This window comes from Triticum aestivum, chromosome 3B (assembly GCF_018294505.1).
Source record: "Triticum aestivum cultivar Chinese Spring chromosome 3B, IWGSC CS RefSeq v2.1, whole genome shotgun sequence".
NCBI classification, from domain to species: domain Eukaryota; kingdom Viridiplantae; phylum Streptophyta; class Magnoliopsida; order Poales; family Poaceae; genus Triticum; species Triticum aestivum.
This window is the reverse complement of record NC_057801.1, coordinates 162959382-162980235: the sequence shown is the minus strand read 5'-3', so window position 1 is coordinate 162980235 and position 20854 is coordinate 162959382. Positions and strand designations below refer to the sequence as shown.

General features: G+C 51.0%; 1 protein-coding gene across 2 annotated transcripts in view; it reads right to left on the bottom strand.

Moving 5' to 3' along the window:
- Positions 1-14577, bottom strand: part of LOC123069172 (uncharacterized) — a 29116-nt gene extending 14539 nt beyond the window's left edge. The window contains exons 1-2 of one of the 2 annotated variants that reach the window (XM_044491952.1): positions 14395-14577; positions 13848-14292 (exon numbers count right to left, since the gene is read on the bottom strand). In XM_044491952.1, coding sequence (XP_044347887.1) covers positions 13848-14292; positions 14395-14420 — 471 coding nt within the window. In that variant the 5' untranslated portion in view covers positions 14421-14577. Of the gene's footprint in view, positions 1-11275; positions 13055-13847; positions 14293-14394 lie in introns of those variants that run through there. The other variant, XM_044491953.1, reaches the window with a different exon arrangement.
- Between the last annotated feature and the right edge of the window lie 6277 nt (positions 14578-20854).

The following is a 20854-nucleotide window of genomic DNA, read 5'->3' as shown; positions in this document are numbered from 1 at the left end:
TCGAGCACTTGTATTCGAGCCCTCGAGGCCCCTGGCTTGTATTATGATGCTTGTATGACTTATTTTATTTGTAGAGTTGTGTTGTGATATCTTCCCGTGAGTCCCTGATCTTGATCGTACACATTTGCGTGCATGATTAGTGTACGATTGAATCGGGGGCGTCACAAGTTGGTATCAGAGCCGACTGCCTGTAGGAATCCCCCTTCCACACTCCTTGGCCGAAGTCGAGTCTAGACATTACAAAAACTTTTACTAACTTGGCTGTGTGCCTTACGGGCCCACGTCGCCATCGGGTGGTACTAGGATCTTTTACTCCTCGACCTTTGCTCTGGGACTCTGAACTCTTTTCTACTCGGGTTAAACGAATTTACTAACTCTAACATTAGGATCCCGTTACCACGTTCACCCCGAAGTTGGATAAGCCATAGTTATTCTGTAGGATAGCATTTTGAATAGTGCCCATGTTGTCATTTGACTCCATTGAAACATCTTTGTTTTCAGATGGAACCCGCGAGGCAGGTCGTGCGCCACACTGCGGCCATTGGTGCCTCAGGATCACCTGCTGTGCTAGCTGATATGATGACCTATCTGGGTTATCGCTGGCACCCTGAGTACACCGTCTACGAGGAGTACCAGGACTTTAACCAGGAGCAGTACCGTGCCATCGTCCACCTCTACTCTCGGGAGTATGAGTCCACTACCGTGCTGCACACCGCTCATGGTGTTGGAGTGACCATCGAGATGGCAGTCCACGATGCGGCTCATGCTGCTCTGACACGTCTTCGTGGAGAGTATCAGGCATTGGACACTTCCCCTTTCAGGCACATTCCTATCGCATCTGACGTTGGTGCGGAGGGATACTACACTGCCGCCTACTCCACCGTCACCCGAGAGCCGTTCCACCATCAGCGCCTGGTTCTGCATGCTGATGGGCTGGACCGAGCTAACAGAGCTCTTCGCCACGAGTTGTACACCACTCGTCAGCACCTTTACAGGGCTCTGACGCGGTTGCACCCCTTTGTCCGGTCTGGACAGCTGCCGCGTTCTGCGATCTACCCAGCCAGGACCGTGATGCCCCACGGTGTCGGATGGCCAGAGGTGGGAGGCTACTCTCCCGCACTTGGTCCTCTTCTGCCACCTGAGCGTCGGGTTCTACACCAGAGTATCCGCGGCCCCCAGGCCACTGACGTGGAGGACTATCCGTTGCCTCACTACCAGCTGTCAGGTTACAGCTACCTTCACAGTACCTCCTGGGACTGATGTAGTCTTGCTCATTAGTCTTAGATGCACTCGCGAGCCTGCGTGCCGCCTATGATGACTTAGTCTATGTACGGAACTCTGTGTACTGAACTCTATGTCCGACCCCTTTTGTAAGTTATGCCGACTATCTATGTGGTATCTGTCGTGCTCCTTTCATTATGCATGTTTCATCATGAATGACTCTTGTCTATGCAAATTTCTCAATACTGAACTACCCCTGTTATATATTAGCAGGATGGTTAGACCAGCTGGTCGTGGTCGTGGTGGCAACTTCCCACCACCGCCTGAGTACATGGCTGGTATGATCCAACAGCTTGAGATGAATCGCCAGTTCATGGAAAACGTGATGGCTCAGTTTCCTCGCCCCAATATGAACCAGCATCCAAACACAACAACTCTGCAGGATTTCATACGCCTCAACCCAAGTGTGTACCGCAGCTCAACCCAGCCGCTGGATGCTGATGACTGGCTCCGTGACATCACCTATGAAATGGAGTCTGCTGATGTAGCCCCTGCCAGCTATGTCACTTTTGCTTCCTTCTTCCTGAAGGGACCCGCAGCTCAATGGTGGGACAGCCATAGGCGTACTCTGCCAGTTGGGACAATCATCTCCTGGCCAGACTTTCAGGCTGCCTTCCGTGCCCGCTTCATTCCTCAGGGAGTCATGGACCGGAAGAAGCGTGAGTTTCGCAACCTCACCCAAGGCAACAAGACTGTTGAAGCTTATCAGCGGGAGTTTCTGGACTTGTCTCGCTATGCTGAAGAGGACATTGCAACTGATGCACGTAGGCAGGAGAAGTTCCGTGACGGCCTTCAAGCTGACATCAAGCTCGCACTTCTAGTGCACGACTTTGCTGATTTCGCCACCTTGGTGAATAAGGCCATCAATGTTGAGACTGGTCTTCAAGAACACCATAGCTCTCAAAGGCGCAACCGTGACACGGGCTCATCTTCGGGCCCGCCCTCGCAGAAGCGTAAGATATGGATCCCGAACAGCATGTACCGTCCAAATGCACCAGCCCCAAGGCAGTCTTACGCTACACCTCGTCTGCCTACTGCTCCAACTAGGCTGCCAAGGCTTCCAGCTCCGCCACCCCAAGCTCCTGTTCCCACTCCCAATAATGGCCTGTGCTACAAGTGTGGTCAACCAGGTCACCGTGCTAGGGATTGCATTCAGAATCAGAATCAACTGGCCCTTCCAGCCGCTGGCCGTGGAAACAACCAGGCCCGCAACAACAATGCCAAGTCTTATGGCCGTGTTCATGCCAACCACATTGATCTGAATGAAGCTCAAGACCAGCCTGCTACTGTGATGGGTACACTCCTCGTAAATTCAGTACCAGCATCCGTTTTATTTGATACAGGTGCATCGCATTCATTCATGTCAGAAGAATTTGCATACAAGCACGATGTTAAATTTGAGCAGATGAACACTTCGGTAGTGGTAAAAACCCCCGCGGGACAATGTCAGACCTCCATGGTTGGCATTGACGTCCCTGTGGAAATCGAAGGGTTGGAGTTTCGTGCCTCGCCCATTATACTGAAGTCGTCTAACATTGACCTCATTCTGGGAATGGATTGGTTAAAGGCGCATACTGCTTCTATCGTTTGCGCCACTAAGACCGTCCATCTGCTACACCCTTCTGATGAAATAATTAGCTATGATGCTCATCTGGTTCGGAATGCCGAGGCCAGGCTTTATGCCTTAAACGCATTGAACGTTGCACCACTCAAGGGCATTGAAAACATTCCCGTCGTGCGTGAATTCCTAGACGTCTTTCCTGAAGAACTCCCAGGGATTCCCCCTGCTAGAGCTGTCGAATTCGTCATCGACTTGAAACCAGGCACCACTCCTATAGCCAAGAGACCCTACAAGATGCCGCCGCATGAACTCCTTGAGCTTAAGGAGGAAATCGATAAATCTCTTCAAAGTGGTTTCATTCGCCCAAGTTGCTCTCCTTGGGGAGCACCTTCTCTCTTTGTCAAGAAGAAAGATGGGACAAACCGATTGGTCCAAGACTACCGTCCTATAAATCAAGCTACCATTCAGAATAAGTATCCTCTTCCTCGGATCAATGATCTGTATGATCAATTGGCTGGATCATCAGTGTTCTCTAAACTCGACTTGAGGTTGGGTTACCACCAGATCCGTGTTCGTGAGGAAGATATCCCCAAGACCGCATTCGTGACTCGATACGGATCTTACGAGTACACCGTCATGTCTTTCGGCTTAACCAATGCTCCAGCCACCTTCTCTCGCCTGATGAACTATATATTCATGGATTACCTCGACAAGTTCGTCGTGGTTTATCTAGATGATATTCTGGTATTTTCCAAGAACGAAGAGGAGCATGCTGAACATCTTCGCCTCGTGCTGGAAAAGCTACGAGAGCATCAACTTTATGCCAAGTTCTCCAAATGTGAATTCTGGCTTCCCGAAGTAACCTATCTTGGGCATGTCATCTCTAAGGATGGTATTGCCGTCAACCCTGAACGAGTTCAGGCTATTCTCGATTGGACTCCTCCGAAGAACGTTAAGCAAGTCAGAAGTTTTCTCGGTCTCGCCAGCTACTGCCGTCGATTCGTCGAGAACTTCTCCAAGATTGCCAGGCCTCTGACTAACCTATTGCATAAGGGCGTCAAGTTCCAATGGACAGATAAATGTCAGGAAAGTTTCCAGGCACTCAAGGACAAGTTGACTTCTGCCCCAGTACTAGCTCCTCCTGATACTAAGAAGGACTTCGTCATTTACTGCGACGCTTCCCGTCAAGGACTAGGCTGTGTCCTAATGCAAGAGCGCAAAGTGGTTGCTTATGCCTCTCGGCAATTGCGCCCTCACGAGGAGAACTACCCAGTTCACGACCTCGAACTTGCTGCTGTCATTCATGCACTAAAACAGTGGCGACATTACCTACTCGGTAATCGTTGCGAGATCTTCACTGACCACCAAAGTCTGAAGTATCTATTTACTCAGCCAGACCTGAACCTCCGTCAGCAGAGATGGATGGAGACTGTTGCAGACTTTGATTTGGGTATTTCCTATACCCCAGGCAAGGCTAATGTAATGGCTGATGCCTTGAGCCGCAAGTCTTACTGCAACCACCTCCAGGTTCACAAAGTTCAGCCTTCACTTGTTGAAGAATTCAGAAAGCTAAACCTCCATATTGTTCCTCCGGGTGCACTCGCTCCCCCTCCCCCGGAGTTCCGCAAGATGAATCTCCGTGTTGTTTCCCAGGGTTCCCTCTATACCCTGGCTGTTGAACCCGATCTCGTGGGCACCATAAAGACAATGCAGGGATTTGACTCTGAAGTCTACAAGATTAAGCAAGACCTCAAAGAAGAAGGTTCCTCATCCTTCACTATTGCTGATGATGGCGCCTTGTACTTCAAAGGCCGCCTAGTGGTGCCGTGTAAGAAGGAAAACCTGAATATGACCCAGGAGGTTATGAAAGAAGCTCATGATACGCCTCTATGTATCCATCCTGGTAGTACGAAGATGTATCAAGACATCCGCCAGAGATTCTGGTGGTCTAACATGAAGCAAGACATTGCTCGTTATGTTGCTGAATGTGACGTTTGCCGTCGTATCAAAGCAGAACATCAAAGGCCTGCTGGAACTCTACAACCTATATCTATTCCTGAATGGAAATGGGACCATGTTGAAATGGACTTCGTCACTGGATTCCCCAAATCGCAGAAAGGCAATGATGCTATTCTTGTCGTCATTGACCGACTTTCTAAGGTTGCACATTTTCTGGCGGTCAAAGAAACGATCACTGCTAGTCAGCTTGCAACCCTCTACATGACCAGAATTGTTTCGCTTCACGGTATTCCACTGGTTATCAGTTCAGACCGTGGCAGTTTATTCACTTCAAGATTCTGGGCAAGTTTCCAAGAAGCTATGGGCACTCATCTGTCTTTCAGCACTGCTTTTCATCCTCAGTCACAAGGGCAAGTTGAACGTGTCAACCAAGTTCTCGAAGACATGCTTCGAGCTTGTGTTATTTCCTTCGGCAAGAAATGGGAGGAATCTCTTCCGTATGCTGAGTTCTCTTATAATAATAGCTATCAAGCTAGTCTGAAGATGGCCCCCTTCGAAGTGTTATATGGACGAAAGTGCCGAACCCCTCTGAACTGGTCAGAAACTGGGGAACGTCCACTCTTTGGCCCGGATATTATCCAAGATGCCGAAGATCAAGTCCGCATTATTCGCGAGAATCTCAAGACTGCTCAGTCACGCCAGAAGAGTAATTATGACCGCCATCATAAAGACATGGTCTATCAACCTGGCGAAAAGGCCTATCTTCGCGTTACACCAATGAAGGGTGCTCACCGCTTCGGGATCAAGGGCAAGCTAGCTCCTCGCTATATTGGCCCATTCACTATTCTGGAAAGGCGTGGAAAAGTGGCATATCAACTGGAGCTTCCGTCGAACCTTTCTCAGGTTCACGATGTGTTCCATGTGTCACAACTCCGCCGTTGCTTCAAGGACCCCATCCGAGCTGTGGATCATGAAGTCCTCGAATTGCAACAGGACCTCTCCTATAAAGAGCATCCGGTCCGCATTCTCGACCAAGCTGAACGCCGCACACGCCAGAAGGCGATCAAGTTCCTCAAGGTCCAGTGGTCGAATCACTCTGAAGACGAAGCCACCTGGGAACGCGAGGATCGTCTGCGTGATGAATACCCCGCACTGTTTCCTTCTACCTCCTAAAATCTCGGGACGAGATTTCTTGTAGTGGAGGAGATTTGTAACGCCCGGATAATCTTGCTATAGTAATCACACGCTAATCATGGCACGTCATCCCGATTACTGTTGCTATCCTCGAAATAATTCGAAACCGTTCAAATTCAAAATTCAAATTGATGAAAACAATAAAAGTTTTCAAAATTTAAAATAAAATTGTTCGGTGGTTGACGAATATTACAAGGGTAATTATGATGCAACAAACACATTTTTATAAAATGCCTAAATATTTTAAATTGATTAAAACATAAAAGAAAATAAATAAAAAGAAAACAGAAAAACAATAAAAAAAAGAGAAAAGAAACCCCCTCGGCTTCGGCCCAACTGACCACAGGCCAACTGGGCCACCACCAGGGCCCAGCCGGCCACTCCCCCCCCCCCACCTTATCCACTACACCACCCCCGCCCACTCCACCGACACCCCCACAACCCCCCCCCCCAAAATATCTCCCCCTCTCCCCGACCTGGATCGGGATCGAGGGAGGAGGCCCCCGCCACCGCCCCGGATCGCCGTCGCCTTCTCGCCCCCCTGGCCTCCGCGCCCCCCCCCCCGCCTGAGGACCCCGTCGCCTCCGCCTCGCTTCCTCATCGACGCCGAACCGCCGTCGCCGCGCTCTCCTCGGACGCCGTCGTCTCCACCACCGCCGCCCTCTTCGTCACCGGACCCCCCCCCTCCCGACGCCGGCGGCCGCCTCCCTGACTCCCTCCTCGCCGGTCGCCTCCAAGCTTCACCGCGCCCGCCTCCTAGACCCTACGCGCCCCTCCCCGTGAGCTCTTTCCCCCCCGTCGCTCCCCTCTCCCCCCTCCCGAACGACGCCGCGCCCAGAGCCCCGTCGCCGGCTCCGCCCCGGCTCCGGCCACCCGCGGCCACGCCGCCGTCCCACCCCGGCCCCTCCCCGCTCCCCCTGTGCGGCTCCCCTGCCGCGGCCGCCGCGCCCTTTTCCCCCTGGTCGCCTCGGCCACGTGCACGGGCACCACCGACCGCGCCCTGGCGCCGTCCCGCCGTGGCCTCACCGCTGTCGCCTCCGGCGGCCGGCCTCGCCGTGCCCTGCTATCGCCGGCGCCCCCCTGGTGGCCCTGATGGGCGCGTGCCCGCACCCGCGCCCGACCCGCAAGGCCTCTGTGCCTATGACAAACGGGGCCCTCGCCCCAGAACATTAAAAAAAAAGAAAATAATAATAATAATAATAATAATAATAATAATAATAATAATAATATAAATAAATAAATAATAAATAATAAAATAAATAAAAATAATAAATATAATTAATAAAATTAAAATGATTTAATAAAATTATTAATTAATTAATTAATTAATTAAGTTAATTAATCCAGTTTAATTAAATTAATTAACTAGTAATTAGATTAACCTAAACCCTAATTAATTTAAATAGAGAATGACAGGTGGGTCCCACTGGACCCACATGTCAGGGTTGACTCAGTCAACCCCTGTTGACTGCTGACGTCAGCATGACATCATGCTGACGTCATAAATACATTTTTTTCGAATTAATTAAATAAATAATTAAATTCCAAAATTGTTAAAATCTTTTAAAAATCATATCTTTTAATCCGTAACTCGGATTAAAATATTTTCAACATGAAAGTTGCTCAGAACGACGAGACGAACCCGGATACGCAGCCCGTTCGTCCACCACACACCTCTAACATACCAAACACGCAACTTTCCCCCTCCGGTTCATCTGTCCGAAAACGCGAAACACCGGGAATACTTTCCCGGATGATTTCCCCCCTTAACCAGTACCACCTTATACCACGTTAGGGCACGCCTAGCATCGCTTCTTGACATGTCATGCATCGATATGCATCTGTTTACTTGGTATTCATTGTTTCTTCCCCCTCTTCTCTCCGGTAGACTACGAGACCGACGCTGCTGCTGCCCAGTTCGACTACGGAGTTGACGACCCCTCTCTCTTGCCAGAGCAACCAGGCAAGCCCCCCCCCCTTGATCACCAGATATCGCCTATTCTTCTCTATACTGCTTGCATTAGAGTAGTGTAGCATGTTACTGCTTTCCGTTGATCCTATTCTGATGCATAGCCTGACATTGTTGCTACACCCGTTGATACCTTACCTGCAATCCTAAATACTTAGTATAGGATGCTAGTTTATCATTGTTGGCCCTACCTTCGTGTCAGTCTGCCTTGCTATAATATAGGGCCGTGATCACTCGGGAGGTGATCACGGGTATATACTATACATACATACATACTATACAGATGGTGACTAAAGTCGGGTCAGCTCGAAGAGTACCCGCGAGTGATTCACGGATTGGGGGCTGAAAGGACCTTTGTCCCGACGGCCCTCTGTGTGGATCTTTGTGGCGGAGCGGCAGGGCAGGTTGAGACCACCTAGGAGACAGGTGGGCCTGGCCCTGTTCGGCGTTCACGGATACTTAACACGCTTAACGAGATCTTGGTATTTGATCTGAGTCTGGCTATGAGCCTATACGCACTAACCATCTACGTGGGAGTAGTTATGGGTATCCCGACGTCGTGGTATCAGCCGAAGCACTTCAGACGTCAGCGACGGAGCGGCGCGCGCCGGATTGGAACGTAAGCCTGCTCTTGTATTAAGGGGGCTAGTTCTGCTTTCGGCCGCGTACGCAACGTGCAGGTGTGCTATGGGCGATGGGCCCAGACCCCTGTGCGCTTAGGTTTAGACCGGCGTGCTGGCCTCTCTGTTGAGCCTAGGTGGGGCTGCGACGTGTTGATCTTCCGAGGCCGGGCATGACCCAGGAAAGTGTGTCCGGCCAAATGGGATCGAGCGTGTTGGGCTATGTGGTGCACCCCTGCAGGGAAGTTTAATCTATTCGAATAGCCGTGATCTTCGGTAACAGGACGACTTGGAGTTGTACCTTGACCTTATGACAACTAGAACCGGATACTTAATAAAACACACCCTTCCAAGTGCCAGATACAACCGGTGGTCGCTCTACCTCAGGGATATGAGGAGGGGATCGCCGGGTAGGATTATGCTATGAGATGTTATTGGGAGATGCTACTTGGAGGACTTCAATCTACTCTCTTATACTTGATGCAAGACGAAGGTGACCAGAAGCGTAGTCTTCGACAGGACTAGCTATCCCCCTCTTATTCTGGCATTCTGCAGTTCAGTCCACTGATATGGCCCTTTACACATAAACCCATGCATATGTAGTGTAGTTCCTTGCTTGCGAGTACTTTGGATGAGTACTCACGGTTGTTTTCTCCCCCTTTTTTTCCCTTTTCCTTCCTTTCTGGTTGTCGCAACCAGATGCTGGAGTCCAGGAGCCAGACGCCACCGTCGACGACGACCCCTACTACACCGGAGGTGCCTACTACTACGTGCTGCCCGCTGACGACGACATGGAGTAGTTAGGAGGATCCCAGGCAGGAGGCCTGCGCCTCTTTCGATCTGTATCCCAGTTTGTGCTAGCCTTCTTAAGGCAAACTTGTTTAACTTATGTCTGTACTCAGATATTGTTGCTTCCGCTGACTCGTCTATGATCGAGCACTTGTATTCGAGCCCTCGAGGCCCCTGGCTTGTATTATGATGCTTGTATGACTTATTTTATTTGTAGAGTTGTGTTGTGATATCTTCCCGTGAGTCCCTGATCTTGATCGTACACATTTGCGTGCATGATTAGTGTACGATTGAATCGGGGGCGTCACACCACCATCCCCAGGCGCGGCGCGGCTTCGCCGGCCGGCCCTCCGATGGCGGCGATGCAGGGGGCGCTGGCGGAGGAGGGCTACTGGCGGCGGTGAAGATTTCCCCTGTGTCGCCGGTTGCGGGCGACGCGGGGGGGGGGGGGGGGGGACAATTGTTCGTGTCTTGGGGAAGCAGACTTGCACATATATATACCTCCATTTATCTTGATAAGCTATGCCTACTGTCTTGTTGTTGAAGCATTGCTTGCTGATGTTGCTGATGCCTATTGTCTAGTGTATTATTGTATATTGCTTGTTGATGTTGCTGCTTTTGTCTAGTTTGAGACCAGCTTTTTTGAGAACAGGACGTCGGCCTGTTGGTTAGCACTGCAGGAGCGCAGGCTGCCCACCCTAGTTCGAGTCCTGGCTCGGTCGAGGGAGTGCTTAGAGCTTTTTTCTATAAAAATATGCCGCCAATGGCTAGTCCTGGCTGGTCTGGTTTTTTTTTTTATGTTGCTGCTTTTGTCTACTGCTAGGGAGGGGAAATACGACATGGCATCTATGGGGAGTGCCATGGCAACAAGCCAATCTTCACTTGGTGGTACTGCTAGGGAGGGAAATACGAAATTGACAGTCTAATACCATATGAAATATGCCGCCAATGGCTAGTCCTGGCTGGTCCGGTTTTTTTTTATGTTGCTGCTTTTGTCTACTGCTAGGGAGGGAAATACGACATGGCATCTATGGGGAGTGCCATGGCAACAAGCCAATCTTCACTTGGTGGTACTGCTAGGGAGGGAAATACGAAATTGACACAGTCTAATACCATATGATGTATTTTCAATTTTGCATACAACATGAGGAGTCGAGGACCTTGATGATCATTCACAACGGGAAAAGAGTCACGGAGGCAATGAGGCAACAAATGGGCAGTATTTTGATGTCTCTCACTCTTTATCCATGTCATTTTACTAATTATTTTTATATACTCGCCGTATCGCCATATTGTTGCTTCTAGAAATTGGCGTATCCATATCGTCAATTGGTGATTCATAGCCTACAGTTTTTTTTCGAGTACGCCAAAGGCGTACCATATTTTTATAGAAAACAGAAGACAATTACAAGAGACTACTCTCGCTGCGAACAGCAAGTGTAGCACGAACTCCAAACCCAAGCTTATCCGAAGACAAGCAACCGCAAACGCTACAACCACAACACAAAGGAACTTGCCCTAAACAGAGCAACTAAGCCGCGTCTCGACCAACACCGGTCACCTCGAAGAGCAACAGCTTCAACCGGACTTCCCTTGCCAACGCACCAACCACCCTTGAATGCCTAAAAGAAGATGGCGAGTGGGTGGCGTGACTCAGTCGATCCCGAGAAAAGCCACCGTCTTGGACTCACCGACGCCGACGTACATTGCGCCGAAGTAGCTCTACTCGGACCAGCGGTAGGCACCAAAGAACCACGACACAGAACCTCAAGGCCAAGTCTCCACACACGATGCTCCCATCAAAGGAACGCCGCTAAGACGCCGCCATCGCCGGTCCGAGAATAAACTAGGCTTTTGCCCGGAGACAGCAACCCAAGCTAGGAGGAAGAGATGCTGACACACCTTAGCGACGCCTCCAAGGAGGGGACCGACACCCGCACGCGCCGTCGCCACCAACACCGTCCGAAGATTGGCAAGATTTTCATCCGTGTCACACATCTCCAACCCTCCCCACCGGATTGAGGCACACAGATCTGCGATGGGTCACTCCGCCGCCGCCACGTCACCTCAGCCATCGTGGCCAGACGTTGCAGCACACCGACCCTGCACGGCCAAGGGCAAGCAACCCGACCTCCATCTCCCGCTCGGCCAAGAAAAGATCGCAGCTTTGGTGCGATGGCAGCACGCCAAGGGCAGCCTGCACCGCACGCAGCCACCAGCCACACCAATCCAGGCAGGCGGGCACGCAACAGATGGCCCAAGGACCCGGATCAGCCAGACCTGAATCACACGCAATCACCGCCATCTCCCAACTCCGGCGCCAATCGAGGGCGCTCGACGCTGCTGCTACACCCGACCGCTGCCGAAGCAGCATCTCTTGGGCGGGCTCGCGGCGCCGTGACCACCTCGAGTACCCTCGCCTGCGCCACCATGACCCAGCCGCGTCGCCGCCTCCAAGACCCTTCCTGGTGCCGCTCGGAGCCCAAACCCATGAGCCAAGGCCTCCGCTGCTACTCCCCTGCCGAGCTCCGCCACTCCGCTTCGCCCCCTGCCATGCGCCGCCACACCAGAACCTCCTCCCGCGCTGCCCGCTTGGCGTCCCACCCTCGCGAGGGGAGCCCGCCAGGGCGCACCAACCCTGCTCGTCGCCTTCAGCGGCGGCGGCTGGGGGAGCACGAGGAGGGGGCTTGCGGGGCTAGGGATTTGGCCTCCAGAGCCGCCCGCGCGAGCGGCCTGGGAGGAAGGGGAAAGTGGGTTTTTTACAAGCGGATTGATCTTCTATCTCGTTTGTTTGATCAGTTGGATCATAGCCTACAGTAAACAACATGTTTCCCAAGGAAGGGAGAGATGTTGTTTGGACCAACCTATCAAATGTGGAGTCTTATCCCTTAATTAAGCATCTTTGTTAGCAAAGAGTACAGTTAGTTTAGAGATAGTATTAAAGTTTGGATAGATTTACCGACTTGTTGGTCAAGTCTTGCCTGCTATATAAAGGGTCGATCCCTCTCAATAAGGCAGAGAAGAATATTGTCGTTTACTTTTCAGTAATTAAATATAAGACGTTTTTACAGTTCAAAATACAGAGGAAGTACTTTTCAGTAATTAGGGTTAGGTCAGTATTAGATTCTTTAAGTATCCTATTGAATTTCTATCATGTTAATCCAATTTACTAGTTAATTACTAGAATAGTACCTAAAACATTGCAAACAGCAGATTATGGATCATGTCAAACATAAGCTAACGGTCTGACTACGACATGCATATTACTCCCTCCGTTTTTAAATGTAAGCCCTTTTAGAGATTTCAATACAGACTACGTATGAATGTATATAGACATATTTTAGAGTGTAGATTCACTCATTTTGCTCCGTATGCAGTCCATATTGAAATCTCTAAAAGGTCTTATATTTAGGAACGGATGGAGTAGGAACCACCACCCTTTTCGAAACACTGCTCGTATGCATGTTTAGCGGTTGTATTAAGAACAGCTATCATGAGCATACATACATCACGAATTGTTGAACAATACTAGGTCGATAGAGGCGAATAAAAGTATGAGATAAGTAATGATGAAGGCCCCTTATCGAAGAGAAATGCAGAAGATATCAAGTTAGTAAATGCCTGCTCCACGTCCTCGTCCTTTGATAAAGTCTCGTGTATGGGTCCAGACCCGACCGAAATCTGCAGGAGGGACACCAACACGACGCGCCATGCGTGTACTATGAGATATGGTACATATGCTGCAGTACCAGCTAGCCGGCCTGGAGTGCACTACCACTAGTGGTTTGATTATTGGTGGTCATCATATAATCTACCGGATTCTTAATGATGATACTGGTCCTAATTCACCGCATGAGCAGCTATCAACGTCACCAAGTTCGCCCAAGACTTGCACAAATGGTCGCACGAATGTCCCATTCCCCGACTTGAACTGATCGATCAAAGTCCACAAATTAAGCATGAAATAACAATAATTTCGCCTATAGATAGTAAAGAAGTACTAGCAAATGTACTGTACCAAGAAAGGAAACACACTGATCGTTCTAACGTTAGAAGTTAGCACAAGCCCCGTAAAGGTTTGGCCAGAAAATCGCCGTGCACCTGCAGGCAGCCATTATCGAGTAACCACACAATCTTCTAGACGAACTAGCTAGGCCTGGTTCAGAATATATTAGGAACTGAGATCGGCACATCTAACGTAAAATATCCCATTTAGAACCAGCCACAAGTAAATGCCCCCACAATATGTATCCACAAATAGCAATCACACTAGCTGCTAATACTACTAATAACATGGCAATAAGAAAACCAAAATCTAATCATATGGAGCTAGCAAGCATCTAACCATCCTCGGCAAGTCAATCAAGACCGGAACCAATCGTTCCATCAATTCTTAGGAGATACTAGTAAAAAGGTAAAATACGTGGCAGACAGAGAAAACTTGGGTTGGGCTGGGCTGGGCTGGACCACGTACCTTGCTGGCAGCGAAATTCCCCTCGGGCTCCCAGCCTCCGCTGCTCTCCGGCGCGGCAGCAACTGCCGTCTCCTCCTTCTGTCCCGCCTCCTCTTCTTGCAGCTTTCTCTTCCGTTTCTTCTCCTCCTTGGCCCGCCTCGCGATCGCGCACAGCGCCTCGTCGCCGTCCACCTCCGTTTGCTCTTTGCATCCGGCATCACCGGCGGGGGGCACGATCAAAGGGGGCGCCGCGGCGAAGAGGTCGGAGATGGACCTCTTCTTCGTCGGCTTCGCCTTCCCTGGCGCCCTCCTCGGGGAGGCCGCCCCAGCTGCGGCAGCCACGGCGGAGGCGAGTTCGTCCGCCCACCACCGGCACCTCGGCGCCCTGAGAGGCGGGAGATCCTCGATTCCCAAGAGAGGCAGCCCCTCCGCCGCTGTCTTGCACCTCATGCTCGCCGCGTAATCCCTTCGGACAGATCACAGACGGAGATCAGAAACGCAAAAAAAAAAAAAAAAGGCAAACACGACCGCTAATACCGACGAGACGGCTCGGCGCCCCCACACGAACCTGATGGAGAACGCGGCGGCGGCCATGGACGCGTCGTCGACGCGCTCCCTCGGCGCAAATCTGCGCTGGATTTCGTGATTTGGTGGAGAGGAAGACGAGGAGTAGACTGGAAGAAAGGAAGGTGGGAGGAAAGAGGTAGGTGAAGGAAAGGCAGGTACGGAGTAGACTAGTATTTAAAGGATAGCGATTACCGTATGGTATTAATAATTCGAGGTGGCCTTTGATAACATCGAGGCGGATATTTTACCTTTTTCCCGCTCTTCCCACCGCTTATTTTGGGTACTACAATTCATTGATTTTTCAGCAGTTAATGCCCTGGCTGGCATTGGTGTCCTGCCCCGGAGGCCCAACATCTATTTACTGCCGCGGACAGCGACCGCTGATACAATTTGTTTTTTCTTTATTTCTTGTGTGTGGCAGGTAACGTTGCACTATCACGGTCTTCGGTTCGCCGGTGGACATCATCATGTGATAACGACCGCTGCGCGGTGGGGGCGCACAACTTAGCCTCCAATGATCTAAACTTGCGTGCGGAGATACATGAAGATCACAGGTAAGTTCCGGTCTTGTTTCAAAGGTGTACAATCTAAGCAGTTTTACAGGGTTATGCATGGGTATTATTTTGTGATTTGTTACTTGGGAAATGAGGCTTAAAAAGGTGATCCTAAATCAAAATGCGTAAATATGACGCTTTGCTAGCTGGGTCCGTGGTGTTTATGACTACAGTTAGTATTTTGGGCTCATGTAAAAACAAATAATACAAATTGGGTATACTTTCTTGTGATCTGTTTGATTGAGAAAAGATGCTTAAAATGTAATTCTAAGTTAAAAAGAGAGTAATATGACGCTTGGCTAGGTGTGTCGATAGTGTTCACGACTACAATGCAGTTTTCATATGCACTGGCAATGCACCACGCACGCCAGGACAAGGGACTATTATCTGGCGTTATTGCCGATATAAATACATAACCATGACTAGTATAACGCCCGTGCGTTGCCACGGGCTCTTCAAAATTTATAATCAGTATCTTTCATTTATCATCCCCTCATATTGGGTGATTATGGGGTGCTCTAATTAGAAACACAACAATCAAATATTAGGAAATTTCACCGAACGAACAACAACGAATAATACGATATCTATCAAACGAATAAAATGAGGTCATATTTTTGGTCCGTCATGCACTTCTGTTGAAAAGCGCCTATCCCTTTTAGAATCAACCCACTGTTTGCTCGCACGCAAAAAAAATACATCTCTAAAGTGGGGAACCGATCGGTGCCAAAAAGAACTCAAACTCCTATCCAATCTCGACTTCGTGCTCTTCCACTTCCATTGATAAAGATGGGACGTCAAGGGTTTCATCATGATGACCTCGAGCAGCCGCCGACATCCCTCCCCACATCTACCCCTACCCCCTGCTGCCGCTTGCACTGTCCTTGCTCCTCGAGGGAGCTAGGGACACAATGTTCTCTAGGATGGGCATGACCAGATCCACGAGGAGGCCACATTCCTCCATGGGAACCCAACCAAGCACACCACCATCCGCAACCATCCAATCCCAGCCTAACAAAGTCAAGACCCGCCATCGATCCACAAATCAGGCTCGCCGCATCCAGGTTCACTGCAAGTCTGCGACGAGTCTGTAGTCGACATCTTGACTTTGGCTATCCCCACGAAAGAATCATCGGATCCTGCTTACTTTTACCATCACTTCGTCTCTTCCCAAGGCAGCGACACCACCCAGCCAATCACCACCACCGCTTGCAGCTTGCCTACATAAAATCATATGAGAAATCCCCACGGTGGTGCTGTAAGATCACCTTGGCGACCTCGACAGTGACCGACTGGTCTAAGATCTAAGCTAGCCGCTCTTTGTAGAAACCAATAGAAGTAGGCATGTGACTCAGATTTGTTCTTTGGTGTGCATGCGTTTCTTGCTGCCCACCAGCTCTTGTCTACAACTCGCCTATATCTGTACCAGCTCTTGGTCTACAACTCGCCTATCTCCATGCTCGAGAATCTGGAGTGTAGTAGTTAAAAAAAGACCAACTTTATACTCATTTGATAATTCAACGTGCATGGGCATGCACCGGATGGAATTCACGCTCTATGTAAAATCTGGAGTGTAATGACCGTGGTTGATGAATGAAAGTCTTATTTCCGCAAAAAAAGAAGTTAAAGGTGAATATATTCCTCATGTGTAGAGTACAAACAGAGCATATAGTGGTGACCTAGTTTCTTTTGATTGAGGTGAATACATGCCAGTACTAAAATCTTCTAATTTCTTTTGATTGAATCCAAGTTGTCTCTTTTCTTTCGATTCAGCAAAGCTAGTTTGAATAAATAGGATTGTCTATATCTTAACTCCTTTGCCAATTAAGCTTCAAAATTGCAGTCTGATTCAGAAACAATCGAACGATTGTGTCGTTAACTCCAGGAGATTCTCGTTAGATCTTAGGAACGCTGCAAGCCATCATATCATATAAGAATAAGATCGACAATTGATATGGACAGATCTTACTACAATCATATTACTACTACTCGCACACTGATATGGACAGATCATACAAGATCGAAGGTACGTAAGACAAGGTCCTCTAGATTACGAAAAACTGTTTGCTTCGCCTCATGTGAGACGGACCCCGAGCTATTCTTCAATGGCGCACCGCGCGCACATATTTGGCGGCGAAGTAACTCGTTATCCTAAGGACGTCCCCGTCAAGCCCGTCGACAGCGTCACCCTTTTCCATCTCCCCGGCTGGACCTCGCCGAGTTTCCACCGTCGACGGCCTGCCGCCGCCGCATTCTGCTGCACGAAGGAGATCAACGACGGTTTAGACATGCACGGGTGCAGCAGAGCAGATCGACCGACGGATCGGTTGACAACACGTACCGTCGCAGGCCGCGTGGCCGTGGTGGGGGGCGGCGGCGCTCGAGGTGCCCTGCGCCTCGCATTCGCAGGGCGAGACGGCGCTCGTGGCGCTGGTGCCGATCTCCTCCTCCGGACGAACGAGGAGCCAGCCGTCCAAGCTGGGCGAGGGAGCCAACGGCGGCTTGCAGCGCTGCCGGCTCGACTCCTTGCACTTGCAGTAGGCGATCACGCTCGCGACGGCCTCCTCCCTTGCCCGGGCGGTGCCGTCCTCGCCGGCGGCGACCCTCCCGTCCGGCTTCGTCGCCCGGCCCTTCCGTCTCCCGCGCCCGTCTGGCCGCTCGTCCGCAGCACCGGCGCGCTGCAGATTTCTGGCGAACCTGCGCAGGCACCGCCTTAGCACGTGGCCCTTCCGTGCGGCCGTGTCACCGCCCTCCCTCACCGGTGAGCGCGCGCTGTTCGACGAGCTGCTTCGGGCGCCGAGCAAGGAGGAGGATGTGGACGACCTCGACGCCGGGGAGGAGCCCGGGTCGGAGGCCACCTTAGCGTCGCCAGGGCCGAACGCCGGCGACGAGGAGCTGCCCTGCTCAACGCTCGAAGCGCCGTCCGTGGTCGCTGCCGTCGCCACGGCCGGCGCCATCGCCGCCCACACGGCGCACGGGAACATCCACGCCATGACGACCTGGAAGAAATGCATGGTGATCAGGAGCACTGGGGTTTGCTTGCAGGCCCTTGTGCACGTAGTACGTCCTTGTATATATATACACGTCGCGATTGCGATCGCGTTCGCCTCCGACTCCGGCGGTGGTTGCAGGGGGGGCACGGCGGCGTCTGCGGGCGCGTGATTTCCGAAATCCGAGATGCCACAGCGAGATTGCCAAAATCCTGTGGCTAATCTATGGAATACTCCGGCGGTTCCTTCCATATACGGAGGGAGTACTAATTACTGCACGGTTTAATTACTCGATCGCTGATTTATCGGATGAGCTAGTAATGCGGACGGATCGCTGATTTATTACCATATTCGATATTTCCCGAGTTATGGCCTTACCATACTTGGATTGATAGCCTTTGGGGTAATTTAAATTTATTACCATATAATTACCATATTCAAAATTTCCTGAGTTATGACTTTACCATACCTGGATTGATTTATTACTATACGTGGATTAATTATGATTTATTACTATATGATTTATTACTATATGTGGATAGCCTTACCATACCTGGTGGTAATTTAAATTTATTACCATATTCGATATTTCCCGAGTTATGGCCTTACCATATCTGGATTGATAGCCTTTGGGGTAATTTAAATTTATTACCATATAATTGCCATATTCAAAATTTCTTGAGTTATGACCTTACCATACCTGGATTGATTTATTACTATACATGGATTAATTATGATTGATTACCATAAATACGTTGGGTATTGCCTGTCAGACGAGAAAAGAGAAAAACCGGTGGGAGAAGCTGGTGGGAGGTGGGACGAAGAAAAACCGGTTGAAAATAAACCGGTTGACCGAAATCCATTTTTTTCGGCCGAAAATCAAAACACAGCCTTGCAGTAGGCGATCGCGCTCGCGACGGCCTCCTCCCTCGCCCGGGCGGTGCCGTCCTCGCCGGCGGCGACCCTCCCGTCTGGCTTCGTCGCCCGGCCCTTCCATCTCCCGCGCCTGTCTAGCCGCTCGTCCGCAGCACCGGCGCGCTGCAGATTTCTGGCAAACCTGCGCAGGCACCACCTTAGCACGTGGCCCTTCCGTGCGGCCGTGTCACCGCCCTCCCTCACCGGTGAGCACGCGCTGTTCGACGAGCTGCTTCGGGCGCCGAGCAAGGAGGAGGAGGTGGACGACCTCGACGCCGGGGAGGAGCCCGGGTCGGAGGCCACCTTAGCGTCGCCAGGGCCGAACGCCGGCGACGAGGAGCTGCCTTGCTCAACGCTCGAAGCGCCATCCGTGGTCGCTGCCGTCGCCACGGCCGGCGCCATCGCCGCCCACACGGCGCACGGGAACATCCACGCCATGACGACCTGGAAGAAATGCATGGTGATCAGGAGCACTGGGGTTTGCTTGCAGGCCCTTGTGCACGTAGTACGTCCTTGTATATATATACACGTCGCGATTGCGATCGCGTTCGCCTCCGACTCCGGCGGTGGTTGCAGGGGGGGCACGGCGGCGTCTGCGGGCGCGTGATTTCCGAAATCCGAGATGCCATAGCGAGATTGCCAAAATCCTGTGGCTAATCTATGGAATACTCCGGCGGTTCCTTCCATATACGGAGGGAGTACTAATTACTGCACGGTTTAATTACTCGATCGCTGATTTATCGGATGAGCTAGTAATGCGGACGGATCGCTGATTTATTACCATATTCGATATTTTCCGAGTTATGGCCTTACCATACCTGCATTGATAGCCTTTGGGGTAATTTAAATTTATTACCATATAATTATCATATTCAAAATTTCCTGAGTTATGACCTTACCATACCTGGATTGATTTATTACTATACGTGGATTAATTATGATTTATTACTATATGATTTATTACTATACGTGGATAGCCTTACCATACCTGGTGGTAATTTAAATTTATTACCATATTCGATATTTCCCGAGTTATGGCCTTACCATATCTGGATTGATAGCCTTTGGGGTAATTTAAATTTATTACCATATAATTGCCATATTCAAAATTTCCTGAGTTATGACCTTACCATACCTGGATTGATTTATCACTATATGTGGATTAATTATGATTGATTACCATAAATACGTTGGGTATTGCCGGTCAGACGAGAAAAGAGAAAGACCGGTGGGAGGGGCTGGTGGGAGGTGGGACGAAGAAAAACCGGTTGAAAATAAACCGGTTGACCGAAATCCATTTTTTTCGGCCGAAAATCAAAACACAGCCTTGCAGTAGGCGATCGCGCTCGCGACGGCCTCCTCCCTCGCCCGGGCAGTGCCGTCCTTGCCGGTGGCGACCCTCCCGTCCGGCTTCGTCGCCCGGCCCTTCCGTCTCCCGCGCCCGTCTGGCCGCTCGTCCGCAGCACCGGCGCGCTGCAGATTTCTGGCGAACCTGCGCAGGCACCGCCTTAGCGCGTGGCGCTTCCGTGCGGCCGTGTCACCGCCCTCCCTCACCTGTGAGCGCGCGCTGTTCGACGAGCTGCTTCGGGCGCCGAGCAAGGAGGAGGAGGTGGACGACCTCGACGCCGGGGAGGAGCCCGGGTCGGAGGCCACCTTAGCGTCGCCAGGGCCGAACGCCGGCGACGAGGAGCTGCCCTACTCAACGCTCGAAGCGCCGTCCGTGGTCGCTGCCGTCGCCACGGCCGGCGCCATCGCCGCCCACACGGCGCACGGGAACATCCACGCCATGACGACCTGGAAGAAATGCATGGTGATCAGGAGCACTGGGGTTTGCTTGCAGGCCCTTGTGCACGTAGTACATCCTCGTATATATATACACGTCGCGATTGCGATCGCGTTCGCCTCCGACTCCGGCGGTGGTTGCAGGGGGGGCACGGCGGCGTCTGCGGGCGCGTGATTTCCGAAATCCGAGATGCCACAACGAGATTGCCAAAATCCTGTG